This window comes from Episyrphus balteatus, chromosome 1 (assembly GCF_945859705.1).
Source record: "Episyrphus balteatus chromosome 1, idEpiBalt1.1, whole genome shotgun sequence".
Classification (NCBI taxonomy): Eukaryota; Metazoa; Arthropoda; class Insecta; order Diptera; family Syrphidae; genus Episyrphus; species Episyrphus balteatus.
The window spans coordinates 16,370,356-16,393,592 of record NC_079134.1 but is presented as its reverse complement, the minus strand read 5'-3'; the positions used below and the strand labels follow the sequence as shown (position 1 = coordinate 16,393,592).

The 23,237-nt window shown below is 30.4% G+C and overlaps 1 protein-coding gene across 1 annotated transcript in view; it reads right to left on the bottom strand.

The window, feature by feature from the left end:
- The window catches only part of LOC129910143 (S phase cyclin A-associated protein in the endoplasmic reticulum), a 108,520-nt gene that overhangs the window by 5,678 nt on the left and 79,605 nt on the right, over positions 1-23,237 (bottom strand). The window contains exons 7-9 of the mRNA XM_055991229.1: positions 9,223-9,368; positions 9,053-9,145; positions 8,646-8,737 (exon numbers count right to left, since the gene is read on the bottom strand). Of these exons, the coding sequence (XP_055847204.1) occupies positions 8,646-8,737; positions 9,053-9,145; positions 9,223-9,368 (331 nt within the window). The remainder of the gene's footprint in view (positions 1-8,645; positions 8,738-9,052; positions 9,146-9,222; positions 9,369-23,237) is intronic.

Genomic DNA, 23,237 nt, shown 5'->3' with positions numbered 1-23,237 from the left:
AAAAAATATGTTTTGGCATTTGTTTTATAATTATTTAAAAATGGGATTTTGTATAACAGAAGGCACGAACCTTGAAATTTTTTTACAAAATAAGCTTTCAAATAGCTTCGAAAAAACTAAGTTTTTTCTCGAAAAAACAATGAATTATCGATTAACTTTTTTGTTATTTCCCGCCAGAAGAACAAATAAAAACAGTTTATTCACATCAATTTAAAATTGCGACGCGACAATCACAGACAGACAGACTTGCCCAACATTATTTCTATCGTGTATTTGCACAATAGCAACATTCGAGAGAATTTAATGAATTTTTAATTTATCTGTACGTTTAATTTTTTTAATTTTTAATTTATCTGTGCGTATATAACGTTTAGATAGTTTTTGTGGTATGATTATGTCAATTGAATAAGCATAAATACATCTAAAACCCTATGCAAAATGATTAGACTTGCTAAAATAGATTTGAGACTAAATTGTTTTGTATGCTTAATTGCTTAAAAAAGCAGAAGCAAATTAAATATTTACATTGATGTCAAATGTTTGTAGAATGCATCGATATCATTAATGTTATTCATTCATTTATTTATGAGATGAAACAAAGTAAAAAAACAATTACAGTGTGTTGATCAAGTTCAATTCCAATTTCAAATATCAAGAATAGACAATAAGGTGGAGAAAAAAATCAATTTTTATTATTTTACAAGAAATTACTCGAAAAATTATTTGCTAGATTAAATGTTACGTTTAAGGTGCCTTAAATTTTTTTCAATTTTGTTTTAGTAAATAAATCTAAAAAAAATTTTTTTAATACAGTTTTTGAATGCCATCTTTCAAAAGATTTTTTTTTTAAGAATCAATATGAAAGACCAAAAATACGTTATTTTTAGTTCAGTTAAAAAAAAACGCAAGAAACGCAATTTCATAAAAATAAATCTATGACATAAAGAGAAAAAAGTCTCGCAGGTTCCCAAAACACCGCTGCGACACGCAAGAGTGGTTACGTCTATCAATAGATTTCCAAATCATCACTGCCCGATTTTACTATAATAATCCCTGTCTGGACTAGTATTAATAAAAACTTTTGCCGAGAAACAATATTTGTATTAGAAAAAACTGATGATATTTGAAAAGTAGTTTTTTTTTAAACAATTAAACTGGTTTACGATGCAAAATCTGATATTCAAGTTTTATAATGGATAGTTTTTATCAACAACTAGTGTCTGTTGAGTAATTCGTGAACTTATCGAGTTTTAAATTTTTGAGCTAGGGCCTCTATTAAAATCTGGTACAAATAGTTTTTGGGTAATTTTCAAGATCTTTTGCTTTAATTCTTCTAATATCTCGTTCGAACTTCGAAATATGGTAGTTTTCTCGCAAAGGGTTCTAACGATTCTAATTAAATTTAGTGTAGCATTTATCCCCGTATATCTCGTAAGTTATATACTTAACAAAAGTTACTCAAAATTTTATAAACAGACTTATGAATCATAACTTTTTTGTGTAATTATGTAATTTTTCAGAAAAAAAAGTAAAGTTTTCGTTGAATTTCACTATTTTGCAATATGTATCAATGTAGCAATTTTGTATAGTTTTAACAAAATAATTTATTAAATTGCTAAACGTTAAACAACTACAATGGTATTGATAATGAAATTCGGATACGACAATGCATTCAAAATTGCTAAACCTTTTGTCATGGTTTTTGGTTCGTTCTATGACAAAGTGAACTTCTAAACAAAATTTTAAACATTTCTATTTTGGATACATTAATTAAGCATTTTATATTTAGTAGGTGTAAAGGGTTTTATGATAGCTATGACAAATGTTAACAATACATGTTCGAACACACAGAAAAGTGACTGGAATGAATTAAACTACAAGTTTGTACTTTATTTACAACACAAGTTTTTAGATTTTTTTCTTTCAGACCAATTTGCTCGTATCCGTGACAAAAAGTTATCCGACCCATGACATAAATAACTCACTATTTTTATATAAGGACAATTTTTTTTATTACAATTTGCTTTTTAATAGAAGCTACGAATATAGCAAACATACTCTATCTCAAATTTTCATCCGTTTGTTTTACCCACCCGTGACCTAATTTATATTATGAAAGTTGAAAATTTTTTCCCAAAGTTTAATTAATAAACAAATTTTAATCTTCATAAAAAGTCAATTTAAATGTTGTCTAATTATATTAGAATACGAAAGAGAAACAGTAAATTAATTATACAAATGTCCCACCCGTAACGATTGAATGCCTCATTTGTCATTAAAAAACACTCTGTTTTAAACACGTCAATATACATTTTTTTTTTGTGAGACTACAATTTTGGGGTAAGTTATAGAATGTAAACTGACGAAATAAACAACGAATATCGAAGTAAAAAATATATGTCGATAAGATTCAGACTTTTGAAGTACTCAAAAAGAATATCAGGTGTGAAGGAAAATGCCTTAATAGGAAATGAATGATCATTGATTCTAGCGGCGGAACTAAGAAGGTGGTATACCGTATAAATCATCAAAAAAAATTTCGATTGAAGTAGGTACAAATTTATCCAGAAATCGGTCTAAAATTAAATAAGTTCATGAACTTTGTATGAAAATCATTACGTCCCATTCTTGCATTTGCCATATTATTAAAATCGGATGCGAATTCGGTGAAAATATCACAGTCTGCTCTCTTATCATTAACAACTTCTTTCTTATTTACATTTACACGGTCGACACTCTATTTCTAGAAATTTGGACTTTGGCGATTTTGGCATAACTTATTTCACTATATTTTTTTTTTTTTCATTGTATTTAACTAAATCAGCAAATCTTCCAGTATTTTTTTTCAATACAAAATGACATTGTCATTGCTAGCGGAATTTATGTAGCTAACCCACAATATAATACTTTCTGATAGATTAGATTCGAGCTCAACACACCGAAAACTTTTGGAAAAGCATCATTTTTTTCCTGAAACAAAACCATTTTTAGCTAGAGAAATGCTTACAAAGCAGTAAAAAAATCGGTTATTGAGATTTTGTAACGGGAATATCTCGAAAACGCGAGCTGATAGGAAATTTTTGACTTTAGATTCGACTTCAGCACCCCAAAAACATTCGGAAAAGTTTATCAAACTTCGTCAAACATATGTAACTCTTGTTGCCTAGTGCAATAAATTGAAAAAAATATCATATACCTATAATGGCAAAACTATGATCACGACTATTTTATGAATGCCAATTCAAGAAACTTATACCCTTTACAGGTATAAAAATGTTCGTTCTTTTCAACCACACTGTTAATACCATACCAATACCACCAGACCTAACTTTACCTATTGGGGATGCATAGAAGAAAACCCCAGTCGAAAACCAAAAATCCTAGTGCATTGGAATGGAAATAATATTATTAGGTTTTAATCAGTTGAGCTAACTTTTGTGCTCCAAACTAATATTTACAATTGAAAATTAGATTTTGAAATTGTGCTTTAATCATTTGTTTTGCGGCGCACTCGTCTATACCCCACCTCTCCTAACAAAAGCCTCACAACTGCCAAGTAAACAATAAACAGAGAGCAAACGAATAGACACACACAATTTTTTGATAGAGCAGAGGGTGAGTCCTTAGTATCCTAGTATCATCTACATCGCATCGTCATCAACATCAACAATCCTGGTTTTAACTGTATATCGAACTTTACAGGACCGCCCGCCACCCACCCCATCAAACTTTTCAAGTGAACTTCAACTTTGTGGAACGTAATTTGTTTGCTTTTTGCCTCTCTCTGTGTATCTATTCGCATCTAGTATCTATCTTTTTGTGGTGCTTGTGTGCGGTTTTTGTGCGAATTCGGAGCAATGCGATTGATTTGCTGTATGGAATAGGAACACCGAGTTGAATTGAAACTTTTTCCAAATTGGCTACCATAAAACTTTTTCGCAAACAAATGAAGAAAATTTATCCTCTTTTTTTTTGGGGGGGAAAATAAACTCCAAACAAAAGTTCTATATTTTCTTTTGGGGGAGCAGAAAAGACCATTTGCATAACGCATGCTTTCAGAGTATTCCAGTTCAGCTTCAGAGACAATAGCCAGAGGAACGAACACGAACACTGGAATCCGGAGAGGACCTAGAACCGAACTCTGGCTCTGTTCGGATTGGGTGTGTATTTTCAATCTCGTTTACCCGGTCGCTCTTTCGGGGAGAGACTATATTAATTTAGACGCCGATTTTACGTTCGAAAAACCCCAAGAGAGCTAAGCAAAGATTGGCCTCGTCCGAAGTCAATAACGCTTTTCTAAACAGTGTAGAGCTGATGTTCCGTATATTATTTCCGTGTGATGGTTTGTGGTGCTGGGTGATGGCGACCTCATTTCTCAAGCCTCATCCATCACTTTGCATATGTGTGTTTAAAATTCAAATTCAAATATGCGGGGAGCGAGTGAGAGCGTTTTATTTGTAAAACGATTGTTTGCGGGGTTTGTTATTGTTTTTTTTTTCTATTTGCCTTCCTTTTTTTTAAGCCCTATTGGACGTTTTTTTTTTCAACCCTATAAAGTGGGATCTTCTTTTTCTGCTTTTGTGATCTTTAATAGCATTGGGGAAAAAGAACTTTTCATCTAAGTATGTGCGTTTAAGTATACTTTTGTCCCTGTGGGAACAAGTCCACTTATTTGTTTTTAAACGGGCTTTGCTGATGCCTTGTGTGTGGTGTTTTGTTGAGTGTTTTTTTATTTTTTCAAAATAAATTTTAAACCAAAACACTTGAATGGCCACTTGACGAACTGAACAGGAAAAAGTTTCAATTTTTTGTTTATTTCAAAAGAAGAAGAAAAGATCTATAAAATTGCACACTGGGGCAGTTGAGTGCGTTACATAAGAAGGGTTATTTGTTTGAAGAAATAAAGGGCCAATTTAAATGTCAAGAGGAAGATGGCTTTTTGAAAAGTTTTAAAAGTTATAAACAAATCAAATTGCTTTGGACAAACGATGTTAATTGGAAGAGTAAAGAAGAGTTAGGGACAAATTAATTTTAGACAGTGAGGATGGGTTAAATTTTATAAGAGTTAAAAGTTCAATTTTCATACAAATTTAAAGTGAATTAAAACGTTCCATTTACAGTACTTATTCTTAAATGGAAATTTGAAAAAAAAATATTATATAAAAGTTTCTGTTCATGCTTACAATTTTTTTATATTTTTTTCTTTGGGCTTTTAACCTATTGTTTTTTTTTTTTTAAGTTTACACGCACTAAAGAAAGTTGACAAGGACTACCCTTAATATGTAAAAAACACATGATTCGGAAAATTAATGTGTTAAAATTTGCCATCATTTTAGGACTTGATTCCAACTTCATGTAAACATTGCTCAAAATAAGTTTTAGATTCACTATGCACTATGCCTGGTTTCCAAAATAATTTGCTTGATGCACCAAAACCGCGAGATGAAGTGTCTATTTTGATAAATGACCATCAGGGTGGATACACTGAGGGAAAAACCGCAACGTAAAATGTAATATGTTCAACGTTGATTTAACGTTGAAAAAACTAGCATGAAGCATCTTTAAATTAAAATTGAAACAACGTTAGAATTTTTTTTATTTTTGTCGGACTTCAGCTTTTGTTACATTTCATCACCTTTATTTCTAACAGTGAGATAGCACGTTGGAAAAGCATTTGCCTAGAGATCCAAGAGTTGTTGGTTCAATTCCCAGTGGCTGTTAATTTTTTTCTTTTTTGTAATAAATTGATGCTTTTTTTCAAAGTTGAAACAACTTTGATTTAAAAATGTTCTATAACGGCAAACCACTTTAAACTAACGATGTTTTACTTTGATTCTAAAATTTTCGTCTTCAACGCAAAATTATTACGAAAAATAGTTGAATCAACGTGGTTTTCGTTGATTTTAAGTTGATTTTTCCCTCAGTGTACATCCGCGGAATTTTATAGATATGCTATAAAGGAACTTGTCAATCTCACAGCAATATTTAAACAGAAAATCAGTTAAAATATGCCCTAATCTTCCAAGAATACAAAAAAGGCAGCATTGGGTATCAGGCATAGAGGAATCTAGTTTTTTAAAACTTCTTACAAAAATTAATTAAGGGGTAATAACACCTTGTAAACCACGAAATCGAGCGTCATTTTCATCACCGTATAAAACAACGAAGAAATATTATTTTCTTTTGGTGATTGTTAAGTTTAATTAAGTATATTAATAGGTAACAGAATAGGCTAATGTTAAATTTATTAATGATGTGAAATTTTTTAAATGGCGGTGTAGTTCAGGATGATAGTAAAATCCTGTGCTCCCATCGGGCGACCAACTAACTCCTACAGTTTTTAACCGATTGGGCTGAAATTTTGTGTGGAGCTTAAAAATACTATTCTCTAGTGAAGTACGTAGATATTAAAATTTAACGATTTTATGGTCTTTTTTTCAACGAATTTTGTTTTTGAAATGAAATAATTTTTTCAAACTAATGCCATTTCTTTAAAAATTAATATTTCAAAAAAATCCTACGTACTTCACTAGAGAATAGTTACCTATTAATATACTTAATTAAACTAAACAAACACCAAAAGAAAATAATATTTCTTCGTTGTTTTATACGGTGATGAAAATGACGCTCGATTTCGTGGTTTACAAAGTGTTATTACCCCTTAATACGATTTTGCTCAAGTGGTTGGATGAATGATATATTTTAATGACCTCTTTAATGAGTTTCTAGCTTTCAATTTATCTTCAGAACTCCAGCTTTGATCATAATGTTCGTAGTTTTCTCGATCGTTGATTTGTTTTCATCAAGAAATACAAAACTGTTGGCATTTTTGGTTGATTTCAAGACAATTTTAGGAGAGCGTCGACGCTTTAGTTTTATTTTTCTTCTGAAATTCTTTAAAACATCAAATTCTTTGCCGCCGGGTACAAAGGGGTTAAGTCATAAATGATAGTTTGCCAGAAAATGCGATTGAAATTGAGCTAATGCATGATAATCGATGAATTTTTAAGCATTGATCTCTTATTTTTATAGGAAAGAGTTGCTCTAAATTTATGTTTTTGATACAAAATAAAAGAAAAAAAAAAGAGCTTATTTTTATTTCATCAAAACCCGAAAAGTGCAATTTTGTGACTTAACCCTTTTGAATATAAAGCTTTGCATGTATCATGTATGTATGTAGCTAGTTTTATCAAAAGTTGAAGTACATGCGACTAAGTCGTGCATTTTTATAAAGAAATTGCTACTTTCCACGTTGACAGCTGGCATTACTGAAGAAGTTAATGATTTACAATGTGGCTAAATGTTAGTTCTTATTCCAAAAAATTGTATGTATTTCCTAACAAAAAATGTGTTTTTGTGTTTCAGTTGTCAGAATCCGAATTTAAACGGTATTTTGTTATTGTTTGTCATTTTACTACATGTTTTTATATGATTTTCAAGTTAGGAACCAGAAATCTATCAAATAACGAAAATAATTTTATATTTTATTGTAAATTACTGAAAGCTTAAAAAGAAAGAAAAAGGCGAAACCGATTTAGAATTTTGAAGTGTAGCAAAAAACATCGAGTACAAGAACTTATTTTGCAACATTATACATTTTGGAACTATAGATATTGTACTTCAAAATTTTCACACTGTCCTGAAAGTCTTGAAATTTTACTTAAAATTATATGTTTTTTAAAAGAACATGCACTTTGCTGCGCTTGATCTCCAAGCTACAACGAATTGAATAAATATAAATCAGAGATTTAACTTAGCTCTAAGTGTTTTTTTCTGAAATTATGACTAAAGTCAATTTGACATCTCTTTTAAACAAAACTTCTACGAGCATTATTGAAATATTAGAGTAAAATTATTTTTTTTTTAAGTTTAGATTAAAATTAATTTAAAAAATAAAGTTCGCTGCTCAGCTCTTTCGTTTAAACGATGCTCGCTAAAAAGCGCGGAATTAAATGAAGGGTCTAGGGGAAAAACAGCACAAGTCCATTTCAACTCAATTCGAGAAAAACGCAATTTAAAATTTTGTTCTCCATACAACTAAGTACTAAAGACACATTATTTATTTATTTTTCTAGCAAGGTTTAAACTAGTTTTCAAAAAGTAAGGATGCCATCAGAGAGTTCTCAGTAAATTAGACCTCATCATTATTTTTAATTTGACTAAAAGTGGACATGTGCCGTTTTTCATCTGGACCCTTCAAATTGTAGGTTCAATTCATTTTTGCAAATTCATTAAACGCACAGATTAATGGTTTATAATATTAATTGTAGGTCACTTAATTATTGTCTTGCCTAGATTCTATTTGCTTATTTTTAAGAGACTTAGATCAGGATAAAACAATATTTATTCAAAATTGTATTTGTGTATTATTTATTAGATTTGGAATCTGAGTCGTTTTTTAAACTCTTTTTTTAAACTACCCCGTCACTGAATCCGAGATACCGTATCCAATCGATTTCTAATTTTTCAAATGTAAAAAACCTTTTTTCTTCCAATAAACACATAATTCCTTCCCTTGCCCAACAAACGCTAATGACTTCCTTGTCTGCACAAGGAAGTAAATGGAAATCCTACAAGTCATAAAACTCAATATCTCAAACAAAAAAAAAGAAGGTCAGTAATGGAAATAAAAACTGAGAACTTACCTGAAAAGTAGTTAAATCTAAAACAGCCATTGAGACAAGTAAATTAAAGGTAGCAGCCGCTAACGAAATCGTTCTCGGTGGAATGCATTCACCTGTAGAATAGAAAACAGAGAAAAAAAAAAGTTGAAAAAAAAGATAAATAAACAACAATAAATAAAGGAATGTACAAAAAAAAGTTATGAGACAGTAATAAAAGTTGTATTGCCGCCGCCCGCTACAACCGCCACACCATCGCCAATCAGCGATTATCTCACGTAGAGAGTCGGTTCCGATTACGATAGCGACACGACAGCATCAGGCGCGACTATTACTCAATTAGCACCGGAAGACCTCCTCAGTATAACTTGTAAATTCCTCACAAATTCTATCAAACAATAGTCAAACCCATGACTCAGAATTATACTCACCAATTGGCACCACACTGGAATACAGCATCGATATCGATCCAAAGAGCTCTGTTGACTTAGCCGCACTGAGGAAACGTGTTGAATCTGCTGAGCCTGTGAATTAGAGGGATTAATTGGTCATCGTCGGCATAGATAACAGTAGCGATTGTGGGAGTTCAAAACTCTCTTACCAGGTGGACAAACATCGACGAATCGCGTCAGGAATCCCAGGGTGGCCAGCAACGACAGGACAACACTCTGATGCTGTTCAATTGACTCTCGGATCTTCATGCAGCGTCTGGATAGGATTTCAACAAGACCTGTCGCCACCGCATAGCTGCGAGAAAAAGGACATTTGTGTCAATAGAACATATATTCAGGAAGTAGAAAGGAAGAAAAAATGTCTTTTTTTTTTGGGGTTTTAATTCGTTTAGCAAAATGCGAAGAAGTGGAATAAAGAGAACCGTTTAAGTACCGTGTGTCTTTGACACTTGTGAAAATATTTGCCCTCAAGGCAACACAACAAAACAGAGCTCAGGAACAGAAACAGCAGAAATTTCTTCACTCTATACACTATAACCCTCTGTTTTGTATTTGTGTGTCAACAGGATTTTCGACACACTGAGTATTTAACTGTTCTTCTGTGTTCTGTGTCCTTAAAAACTAATACAGTTCTTTCTCGGTACGTGTGTATGGGAAAAAGTGAAGGATATGATGGTGTCAGGGGAAAATTAAGTCGTACGAAGTAGGATAGATACGTTCACGCTGTTGTGCTCTATGTCATCACTTGGCGGTGAAAGTTTCTATTTTTTTTTTGTGTGTATTCTTTTTTTTTTAATGCAAACGGCTACAAGTGGCAAACATCCTTTTTAGAATTTCAGCTTAAGAGTATATAGACTCTCAAAACAGGGCCACTTGAAATCCATAAAACCCAAAATAAGGACGAACATTTTTTGAGAGAGGTTGAAAAAAGTATGTTTTTTCCATTTTTTTTTTTTCTCGCAGTTGAATGGTTCGTTTTATATAAGGAGTTTATTATTGCTATGGCATAGTTTTGGGTTTAAGTGGGTTTTTTTTTTTATTTGAAGGTTTTTAAATCACTTACGGAAAAAAGGAAAGGATATTTTTAATATGTATTTCAAGTTTAATTTGGTATAGATTTAACCACAATGTGTTTAAAATTGTTAACAAGGTAAAAGATAAGGCTTATTAGCTTATGTTTTTAAAAGATTTTCTATAGGTTTAGTGCATATTAAATTTCTTAAGATGGGAACGTGGAAACAAATTGTTCAAAAAATTTTTGAAACTCAAAATACAAATAACGAATACGTACATATTTTGTATCAATTTTATTGAAACGCAGTAACAAATTGCCCCGTTTCTTCAAAAAATAAAGCCATTGTTTAAGTTATTGTCGTTTTCTTCTAATAAAATCCTCCACAAAATCCGAAAAGCTAGATAAAGAATTTGAAAAACCATTTATTTATTGTTGAGGTCCCAAGCAATATTTCCGGATCAAAAATTTGAAGTGTAAGAATTTTTGAGTATCATTGTCTTCAAACGAACCGGTGTAGGTCGAGTATTGATTTTGTGTCAACAAAACACTTCGAGTGTTTATAAAAAAACAGCATTATCATGATGGAGATGTTTAAAAAAGTGGGTTTCGTCATGATATCCATCGTCGATCTGTGCACCTGTAAGTTCATCTGAACACATTTCTATTGCCTAAGCAAGTGAACGGATTTTCTTCAAAATGATTTTTTGTGGAATTTCAAAAGTTCCATATTTATTATACCTCGCTTCTAAAGTGCATCGAGCATACAAAATTTTCGAGGTAGGTATTGCAATTTTCTCGATGAAAAATCACAATTTTGCATTTAGTTTCTTCGATTTTCTGAGGAAAAACAAAAAGTGCTTGTACGGAAATTCACTAATAAGCTGATAAGTGTGAATTTGATAATTAACCCCAAAAAAAAGAATAAAAGAGGGGTCTCAGCATTTACAAAACTTATCGTCCAAAATAAACAAAAAAAAATGGTCCAAAACACAAAATATTTTTATTACAAAAAAAAGAGGTTGTCTGTAAAGGCGGTTTACGAACGATGATTTTACATGATAACGTCGTCAGAAAATAGGTTGTGTGCTTTTGTTAAAAATGAGTCAATTGTAGCGTTTACTTTTTTCAAACAATCATAATTTACAAGAAGAAAAGGTAACAAAAAATACCTTTTTTATTTTCTCATTGTATTAATTTTTTTATTTTAAAAGCTTACAAAAAAAATTATGCATTTTAAAAGCCAAGTATTTCTTCTTAAGAATAAAACCATTTTTAAATTTTTACAATGCGCAAAAAGTATAAAAATAATTTATTGAAAACAATCATTTTCATCAAAAAAAGCAAAGAAAACATGAATTTTTATATTCTCACGTCATTAATTCCATATTAAAAATTTTATACCATCTGAAAGCTTATTGTCTTAGCTCAAAAAATATATATCGATCAGGTCTATGAGACCTCTACAAAAAGAGCTAGAATTTTTTGAACTCGATCAAATTTCATGAAAAAAGCAAAAAAAACATTTATTTTTTTGTTTATTGTTCTCAGGCTATGTAATCAATTTTTTTGTTTGACAACCTATAAAAAATATATACCATTATTATTTCACCTTTCATATGACGTATCAATCTCATTTCAACGATGCCTATAAGAGAAGTTAGAATTTTTTAAAGTCAACCATGTCGAATTTCCAGACTGAGATTACGGTACTTCCCACACTGGTGGCTGTTCGGGGGGCAACAGATCTCCACTGGTGTTTTGAGGTTTTTCGCAAGTTTCTTGATTTAACATTGTGTAGCTTGTAGTTAGTCTACCGTTATGTGTGATATACCAAATGAAAGGTAATTGCATCAGGATGCTCACAAAAGTTTAATAAAATTTCTATCTGCTCTTGGTCAAAAGTTATAACCTGTTGAATTCTAAAATTTTGTTTTACCTTAATCTCAAAATTGTGTTTACGAAAATGATTGAAACTTCGCACACATATAATCGTAGTCATGGTCTATCATTACTCCATATACTTTATTCCTGTATCTATTAAAGAAAAAAAGATAAAAATTAAAAAAGAATAAAATCAGAAAACGTGTTTTTTTAAAACTTGTTTTTTTTAAACTTGTTTTTTCCGTTATTCAGTCAAAACTCACTTAACGATTCCAAGTTTTTGCACATGTATGCATAAAGTCAAAACCTAAATGTTCTATAAGTTTGAGATTTTTTGAACGCTCCAAAAAAAAGTGTTTTTCAAAAATTCATATTACGAAACGCAGAGTGTTGGAAAAAAATCCGTATCAGACGCCTAATTTTTTTTCCCTCATCTTTCACCTGTCACCTTCAGAATTGTCAAAAAAAATTTCCTTTACCCAAAATCATCATTTTGTCATAGCCCCAACAAGTGTACAACGTTCAAACAAAACGTTATAGCTTAGTTTAAAATTTTTTAGAATTTTTCCTGAAATGCAGTTATTCTTAAATTAATCTCATCCATCTAAAGCAACAAAAATCAATTATCTACGACTTCGCGTTTATATTTTAGCTCAAATTTCATCATTTCGTTTACCCTATTAAATAACGGAATTTTTAAAAATTCTTCATTTGGATTAAGCTTTAGGTTATTATCTTTCAAATAAGCTATAGAAGATTTTTGTATCTCTAATAGTTTAATTTTAATTTTGAATTGAAATTTTTTGCCGCACTGCGAAAGTGCGAGAGTGTAACGTTAGAAAATGGCGTCACTTTTTTGTGGTGTTTGCCATGGTTCATCGATTTATAAGACGTTATCACGTCAAAAAAGTTAATAAAATAGTAATACCATTCAATAGTTCAATATTAGAGCTAAAGATTAACGTTGCATAAAAAAAAAGTTATAAGTTTGACAAAAAAGGGGCAAAAAATTAACTGTTTCTTTTCTCATGTTCTTATATGAAAAGTAACCAAAATACTTATAGAATCTGAAAGCCTTATATTATTTCCAAAGAATCATGATCAAGTCTGCAGGTTGCATTCAAAATAAAATAATAATTTATTGAAATCAGTCATTTTTCATGAAAAAAGGAAAAAAAAAATTTTTTTTTTTTTATACAAAATTTTGTCAATGTAGACGACAACATACTAAAAATTTTATATCAACTGAAAGCTTATTATTTTAGCTTTTAATTATTACCTTTATTATGTCTAGCCGACATCTACAAAAAGAGGTGGAATTTTGGGAATGCAATCAATTTTCATCCAAAAAAGCCAAATAAAACAAACGTTTTTATCTTCATTCAAACTGTTGCCCATTTTTTTTATGACAACCTATTTTAAATTTTATTTCACCGGAAAGCTTATCATTTCAGCTTTAATAATATGCTTCAAGCATATCATAACAAAAATGAAAAACTGGAAAAATCGTTGCGATTGTAAAAAAAAAACTCCTACTACCAACTAGGCCTATTGTTCTCAGAAAACTCAAATAAATGTTTTCGTAAAAAACACTCCACTATTTATATTTATCAATATAACAACATATCTACATTTTTGCATGATCCTTTTTTCTCAACACGAACTTTATCAATTCCCTTCATCTTTAATGGTCATTATATCTGCACCTTTATAAGCTTAAGCCTTCCTCCACAAAATGGCTTTCACTAAGAGTAATATTCTAATTGGAATATAATTTAGCAAGTGTGGCGACAATTTCTTTTATCCCAAATTCAACAAAATGCGGGGTTGAAATAAAGAGAAACCAACGAAATGGTCTTATATTCTTCCTCAACGGCTTTAACCAATAAAAGGTTAAGAGTGGGTGTCCCCGAATGACGAACTCAGACTTCATGTAAATGAGTTTGTGTGTATTAGTGACCTTTCTTCGCCACGTTCAACGTTCATCTCAACTCAGTTCTCTCTCGGTATCTTTATTTGCATTCTCTTTCCCTTTCTAGAGAACCAAAGTCATAAAATTAAAGTCTATTTAGGTAGAAAAAACAAATCAGCATCAAGGAAATAGCAAAAAAAAAAGGGTTGCAAGCCTTGCAAGTGTATATTGCGGTTTTGCTTTGCGCAACAGACTGCCTGTCTTTCCAAATTTTGTTTTCATAGAAAAAAATATATCCATACAGTTGCTCAGAAGAATACCTAACATGCAACATCATAAATTTATGAAAGAGATAAATAAACCAGTTAAAAAAAAAAAAAAAACAAGAATACAAAAAAAACTCGTTTATCCTATTCCATATACCTACCACGCAACACCATATACCATACATTGCAAACGTGCGAGAGATCCATTTCCTGTATCCTCTCATTTTCGCGAAAAAAATACAACAACACTTTGCATGCACTTAGCCTGGCGCCAATCCTTTTTTATGGAAAAACCTATGTACAAACAATATGTAGAATGCAGATACCTAAGTTCATCTTATTCTTTATACCACCAAACAACCACTCGACAGAGCGAGTGCGAGAGATCATGTAGAAACAAAATAGAAGATAATAAAGAGAGAGATACAACTAGCGCCAGCGGAATTTGTTTGAACTACAAATTCCAATACATACGCATTCCATGAATTTCTGAGGAAAAAAATGGAAAGTAGACTCTTTTTCAAAAATTAATTGTAAGAAAACTATTATAGCAATTCTTATTTTCTAACTTGATATTGATAGTAAAAATAATGAAAAAAAATAAAATAAATATAACAAAAAATCTAAAAATTCTGGTTTCATAGTACAGTTTATTGTTTTTGGGGCTACTTAAAAAGCGATTGGAGGGTTACAAAATAATATTTTCCAACAAAATATAGTTTTACTCCATAGTCCATAAACTAAGCTTTTAAATAAAATAAAAATCAAAATCATACTTTGAAAAACAAAGAAATTAAACCACTTTTTTTAAAAAAAGTTAAGAAAAAATGACTTTTTAGTATTTATTTGTTGTTTAAGACCTTAAAACTTAATATAAATTTCTTAAACTAATCAATGTAATAGTATTTGAGTTGAGGTACTTATTTCTTTTTATTTCGATGAATTTTATCAATAATTGCAGAAGTTATACATGTTCAAACATTGTAACATAAGGAAAAATAGCTTCAGTTTCGATTAATTTTTTTCTATGAAAAATACATTTTTAGTTTTTCAAAATAGTTTTACTCCGTAGTTTGATTCAACCTCAATCCAAAATAGAAATAAAAAAAATAAAAATTTTTGTCTAACTAAGAAACAAACCAATGTCTTTCAGGTCGTTCTAAAACAACGAAAATTTTATCATGTTTTGTTCTCTCTTAATTACAAGTGCACAAATTTGGAAATTGTGGGGATGAAGATATTTAGCCTTGTTTATTATATAAATAATAAAATTTATTTCATTCAATTATCTTTAAAAATGTAAAAGTTATTCGCCGATTTGTAAACGATAACCCGATTTTTGTGGTCCACTCAGCCTTAAGTACCATACTTCAACACGCTTTGGCCTATGCCAACTCAAGCATTCTGTCCACCACCACTGGCAACTGACATTGCCGCCGCCAAAAGTATTACCAAATCCCAACAAAATAATTTTCAACACTCTGCAAGGAGTAAATACTCGTACGATGGCATAGGATTTAATATAATCCTTCAGACTGTGAGTTTGTGCAATAAAAACTACAGAGTGGGAGTGTAAATTCTACTATAACCTCCCTTTCCCCTTCCATCATCTTGTCGAAAATAAAAATAAAGTTGCATTAAATTCCGTTGTTATTTTTGTTGCCTTTTTCACAACCACAACGCATCGTACAACAACTATAGAAATTCTACTAACCCCTGCCTCCTCTTTTTGTGTATTCAAGTTTTGTCTGACGTTACGTTTCGTAATTTTTTATTACGTTCCACCCCACTTGCTAAGTACTTCCGTCATCGCTCACAACAGGCTTATTTTTATTACTGTTGCTTTTGGGGTGAAAGAATTTACGTTACAATTCGAGTAAGCTAAGGGATGACTTGTACACTGAAAAAAAAAACTAAAAAAGAAGAAAATGTTCAAATTTTAAAGCAAAGTCAGTTTTAAGGATGGCAAAAAGGGTCGCAGCAATGAAAATCTCTTCCCTTTTATTTCACATAATCCTTGTTTTTTCTTTCAGTGTAGACTTTTTTATTTAATTTTGCGTGCGTATTGTGATTGTGATTCTGTTTCTGCTTCTGTGTTTTTTGTGTTTTTCAATTTCAAAAATGAATTCATACGAGAGGACGAGTATATCCTTCATGGAACGGATCATTGCTTTGCCGTATTTTCCTTTATGTGTGTGCATTGATTTCAAAGTTTTTTTTATTTTTTTTTTATTTTAAGTATTTAATCAGAGGATTTGGAACAAAAATAAAACAACCCGAACCGAAAAGAGGGTGTGAATTTGTAGAAATCCTTTGTCTGCCTCTTATGAGTGCAGTCGGTGAAAGATTAAAATCCAAACAAGAGTCTTTGGGAGCGAGAACATCTTGTTTCGTGGAAAAACATAACTTTTTGGAAACAATCATGCGAAAAGCAAATAAGCAATGCAGGTGCAAGTGTCTCCGTTGAAATAATAATTCAGAATTGAAAATTCGGAAATTAAATGTTGGACTTGTATTTTTTAACAAAAGGGTTGTGAATATTTTTTTAAGGTTTAATTCAAAACGAATTTTAATATAATAGTATAGACTTTATAACCATGAAGTATTGTGGATTCAAATAAAAGGAATCAAAACTTGTGTTTTTTCTTATTAGGTACAATTAAATAACTGCTAAGCTTGAAGGTTGGTTCACCATTTTAATGGTATTGTTGTTAAAACATCAACATAGAAGGTAAAAAAAAAAGATTTTACAACTTTTCTATCAATTTTTATAAAATATTTAATTTTTTGCCGTTTTACTGTTGAAAATTATTTTTAAAGGCAAACATTCAGAAGCCTTCTGAAAGTGTTTTATTCACAAAAACATGACAGCTAGAATGATTCACAGAAGAAAAATTCTCTTTTCGATTCCAAATCAAAATCGACTCGAAATCACACTAATACATAGAAATGGAATGTCAAACAAAATTTTCTCGTGCAAAATTATGTCGTTTTCGATTGGACGCGTCCAATGTTCATATTTCAGTTTAAAGAAAACAAAAATTTGAAAATAAGTAGTTTTTTTAAGCATCAAAAGGCAATTTGACTAAAAATACCTCAAGACTAAAAAACCCCATTAAAGAAAAAGGTGGAAACATGTGGAAATTTGTTTTATGTGCATGAGATGACAAAGATGTACAGTTAAATATATAAGAAAAAATTTTGCCCGACTATAACAAAAACATTTTTTTTTCTACCGGAAATTTCCTTAATTTTCACGTCTTTCTATGCACTCTTGTCATTTCAATTTTTAATATATTTTCAATAAAATATATGGAAATTTCTGTATTTACATAAAGTACATACCTTGACCTTGGACATGCATTAAAAATTTATCACAATATTATCACAAATCACAATAAAAAATAGACATCAGTTTAGACTAAGATCTTGGGAATTAGGGGTCAACAGTTATTATTTGAAACCGGTTTAAGTTAGCATGGGTATTGAGTATTGCGAAAAATAACGGGTCGAATGCAACTTTTTTTGTTTTCACTTATGACTGGATTTTGGGGTCGAATACTCCTCTGTGGGACGTCCAGAATCGTCCGGAAGCATTTAAAAGTCCTCTGAAAGTGTTTTATTGGCATGAAAATGTCTGATAGAACGCTTTTCAGAAGAGAAATTCTGTTCTCGATTTCAAATCAGAATCGAATCAAAATCAGTAATACATATTTAATCGAACGTCAAACTAAATTTCCTGGGGCAAAAAAAATAATATTTTTTATTTGATTATTAACTAACACCTATAATTTTAAATACAAATTTAAAACACTTGTAATTTAAAAATGAAGTAAAGAAAAGGCTGAAATGACATATATACCAAACTAGAGAAAAAAGACTGGAGTTAGTTTTCCGATTTTGTAAAAGTAAAATATGATAGGAAAAAGTAGGGAATAAGATTTTATGTTTTAGTTTAAATTTTTAATGTATTCATTTTTTTTTTTTTAATTTCAAGTTATGTATTTGTTTATTTCAAGATATGCAGAGAGATTCAAAAATTTTATTTAGAGACTTCTAGTTCCAAAAAATTTTTTGGTTTGCTCTTATGTGAAAAGCTTGCATTGAAAAGTAAAGTTTTTATGTAAAAACTAACAACATATGGTCTTAATTTAAGTTTATGACAAATTAAAAAAAAACTTAAAAAATAATAACAATTTTTTTTTACAATTGCAAAAAGTATCTCAAATGTTTTGAACTCCAAACCATGTTTGCAATTCATTTTATTATAGGTATAACAAGAATTTTAAGAAATATTGTTTTTGTTATTGACATAAAAATTGAACTATAGAAACACTTAATATGTACATTCAAAATAATTTATTGGTTCGTTTGAAATATATGATTTTTCAAAAAAAAAAAAAAAAATGGAATTTTATTTATTAAATCAAAAAATATTTTTTTTTAAATTGTTTCCTGATTATAACATTTGTAGGTACCTAAAATTTTTGTAAAAAGCAGTTAACATAAGACCTAAATAAAAGGGGTTTTTTTTCTCAAAACGGGTCTAAAGATTGATTTTGATTTTAAAAAAATATATGTAATGTGGCAATCAAGGTTGTGCTTTTTAAACAAAGAAAAAATATTTTTTGGACCGTTTTTAATTATTCCATAGAACCGTTTTCTTGATGCCCGACTTTCTCGTAAATGACACGATTGATTTCAATGAAATTTTATGTTCAGAAACATTTAACTTTAAGACTGGGTTCCCTTTTTCAGCAAAGTCAAATCTCATGTAAAAGCATTTGTGTGTATTAGTGAATGTGTTTCGCTCTCTCGCCATCGAATTCTCTGGTTTTTTACTCTCAGGATGTTGGTTATGGGTTTTCATTCATTGTCTCTTTGTGAGATCGCCATCGCACTCACGCTTGCGGGGTGACATGCAAGTGGATGTAGGTATACATAGATCTTTATATAGATATGGTTTTTGTGGACGAAAACTGGTTTGAAATTCAATATTTTCATGAAAGATTTCTGGAGTGTATATCTATTTATTTTTGAAATGAAAAAGAAACTTGCTTCCATGTTGCTGTTGTGGATGGCATTTGACTTTTTTGTGTATCAGAGAAATTTTTTGCATTATAATAATAATTATAGTTGTTCAGCGGAGAAGCAGGTAGAGGATTTGTTATGTGGGTGCATTGATATAATATACTTGACAGTATCCTTTGTGTAGTTTGTATAAAAATATGAGTAGATGCGCAGAAGGATTGATTTTCAGGTTCTTGCTCACTTTTGAGTTGTTCTTCGTTGATAAATTTTTTGTCTCGCACTCGCGCGTGCCGGCTGACATGGAAATATATTTACTTACAATAGGTATATAGAATGTTTAGGTGCTTATGTGTATGTTGTTTGAGGATGGACTCGATATCAATCCAATTTACTTTCAACACCTTTTTAATAAAGATTTTTTTTAAAGTCAGCAATGTAATGAACTCAGTTCGTAACTGAATCGATTTTGTTTTTTATTTACTTATACCTACATTATTAGGAAACAAAAATAAGGCAGCATTAATAACTTATAAGTTACTTTTTTTTTAAACCTTGAAATTAATTTTTCAATTATGTAATCAAAGATTAGGGAAGTTTTCAAAAATAATTTTCAAGCTCAACACTTTGAAAAACAATGATCTATTTTTTCAAACTGATATTTTATTTATAAATTCAGATAGGCATTAGCTACTTTTTTGCTTCTGTTTCCTCAGTAGGTGTAATTTTAAAAACTTTTTTTTGCTAAGAAGACACTGAATTGAAAATCCATTGCAAAACTATTTCTATAAATACCATCAAGTGCATTCTAACCACAAATACACTTACATATATAACCCTTTACCCATTCCCCCGCGAAAATATAACTATTATACCTACAAACCTACAAAAAAAAAACCGAATCCGCAACATATAAACAAAGACAATGAAAAACAAAAGGACATATTTATATTATATAACCCCGCACGCACGCGCGAGTGTAGTATAATAAACAATACAACCCAGAAATCAACCTAAATATGGAAATCAATCATTGTGTACGTGTCAAATGTCAATACACATTTTTACACATAAACAAGTGCATACCTACAAATGTACCCACATATCTAATCCTTTACCTATATCCCCGCACGAACGATGTGAATATTACACAATGCAGAGAATTTCACTGACACAAAAAAACCCAAAAATGTCATCTCGCACGCGCGAGTGCGATATTATAAACACAAAATGAATTGTTAGGAAAAACCCAAGAGTCAACAAGAACAAAACAACCCTTTTTGAAAACCAAAGATAATGATCTTGCAAAAAATATCTACTATCTACCTACTCTCTGCATCATCTTCATAATTTCATGAATGATTTCTGCCTGCCTGAGTGAGGAAATAGGAAACAAAAAAAAAAGTATTATGTAAACACAAAAAAAAAAAAACAAAATATAACGAGAAAATGAGAGCGCAAGAGCAAGTTTTTTTTCAATAAATAGAAAAGAACAGAAAAAAAAGAGTTCATCAGCGCCAGCTTATGCGTGGCATTCTTTTGAACTAAATTTGCATGTGTGCGTGATCAATGGAATTTTCAAAGTAAAAAAAGCTAAAATAGACAATAGACAAATCAAATTTTTAGTGTGTAAATAAAAAAAATATTTTTTTTTGGCAAACGGGTTGCATGAACAACTTTATTAACTTCTCATTAAAAAATACAAAAACATTTTAAAAAATAATCACGCTTTGCCCCACGACTAAAATGCTAAAAAAGTGCATTTTGACACCTTTCCTTCAAATTAACCGTTCAAACTAACTTCAAATTAAATTATTGGATTCTCCTAATTTCACTTTATTGTTTCCTTTTTGTTTCATCTAAAAACACTAATAAACGGTAAAGTTATTCTAAGAAGAGTGAGTAAAAAAGCATGAAATTACAACAAATTAACGAAGCTTTTTTTCTAATAAAAAAAAAAAAAAAAAAAATCTGTTTCACGTGTTGCATGAAAACACATTTGATCATTATAAAATAAAAAAAAAAAAAATAAAAAGTTTATAAACAACGGTGCCCCAACCACAATTCTGATTCAATCTAAATTTGCAGGAAAAAAATCATTTTCGACCCATATAAAAATCGCACAAGAAATGTTTCTAAAATTTAAATGATGCAAAAATATTCGTACGTTTATTACCTTTTCAAAAAAGTGCGTTTCATAAGATTATCTTATAAACTGCAAAAGTTATACAACAATTAGTCAACCATCTTCCATTAAAATGCTATGGAAACCCCCCCTTAATATTAAAATTAAGAAACATTTTCACAAAAAAAAATCACTTTTGGATTTTAAAATCATTTTTTTTAAAGGGACCAATAAATTTTATTCAAACTATCGGTTTTATGTGTCGATTTATATTTTCTATTTAATTACATACCAATTTTTGTTTTATTTTTTAAAAATTGGTATGAAAAAATAACTATTTTTTTAAATAATAGCACTTACGATTTTCAAAATTTGTTTCTAATAATTCTTTGTAATACAATAAATTAAATAGCATAATTCGTTTGGATATAAAAACCATTTAAAGATATGTTTTTTGCAAAGTGTCTATTATTTTTAATTTTTTAATTATTTTTAAATTTTTTAAAAACATTTTTTAGGAATTTTTAAAAGCTGTAATATTCTAAGCAACTTTTAACATAAGATCAAGTAAGTGCGACCTAGTCGGGTATTTTATTTATTTTGAAAGTAGGAACTTATTTTTTACAGTTCATTTATTTTTTATTCAATATCTTGAGAGCCGAAAAAAATGTGTTTAAGTCACATAGCACCGTTAATTTTGGTCCTAAAAAAAATATTCCATAATGTGAATATTTGATCGATGATAGACTTTTCTGGTCTAAAATGGGCTGATGCTTCTGAATTCCCTTAGTGTCATGTTAAATCGGCTATAAATTGGGCGCCATTTTTAACATTAAAACATTCCGAGCTCGAAATTTTATTCTAAAACTAAGTTGGAAACTGTTCGGTGTAGAACTCACGTTTTATCAAATTGAGTTACTTTAAAAAGTACTTCAGCATTTATAGTGAGAAATCAATCGACAAGCTTTACGCTGTTTAATTTTATATTTTTGTTTCTTTAGACTGGAGCTTGATTAATTGAGATCATTAACAATTTTGATAAATCCGTTAAAAGGTACAGTTCAGTACATATTTGAAAAAAATTGTATAGTCTTTTAACAAAGATTGACAATTTGTAGTTCTCAGACTTAAAGATCATTAAAACAGTCTTTTAACCAAAATCCTTAAGAAAAAACTAACCCTTATAAATGTTTTTTCAAGGTACAAAAAAAAACAACAGAAGTCAAACAAAAAACCCTGAAGCCGCATCGAAACCAAACAAAACCTCGAGCATTGAATCGCCTCCATGACACAGTGAGAGCTAATAAAACTGCCCATCATCACAGGCACACCGATCGCCTTCACCGCCACTGAGTGTCGCCGTATGCAAATAAACACCCGTCTCACATCTGCACTGTCCTCAAACATACAATCCCAAGATCCCAACTACTTCAACTTCATCTCCTTTGTCGCCTTCTTTATTGGCATCATCGTAGCGGTTAAGTGGACATAAGTTACCAAAAAATTGTCTCTTCATTTTGACCGCCCTGAAGAGAACAGAAAAAAGAAAAAGAAAAAAAAACCGCCGCCGCCCTCTGCAAATACCATGGACCACTTGAGATTAATTCTGTTATTTTATGTTGGTTCAAGAAATCAATATTTGACAGATGAACGTGGGGACTGGCACCGTAAAAACCGTCACCAGTATACTGGACCTCAAGAATACCTACCTTTTTCTATCAACACATCATCTCTCTCTTGTATTCTCTCTTTGGTTTTTATTTTTTAAAGAATCAGAAAAGTGCAATACGCGAAAGATGTCATAAATTTTGGTTCTTGTTTGGTGTGCGCAGCCGCCACTTTGTTCCTCTCCATCAGCCGTATACCGAAGATGACCTATTCTTGAACACAGGCCGAATGGTTGTTGTTTTCATTTTTTGTTTAGATTTCTTATGAGC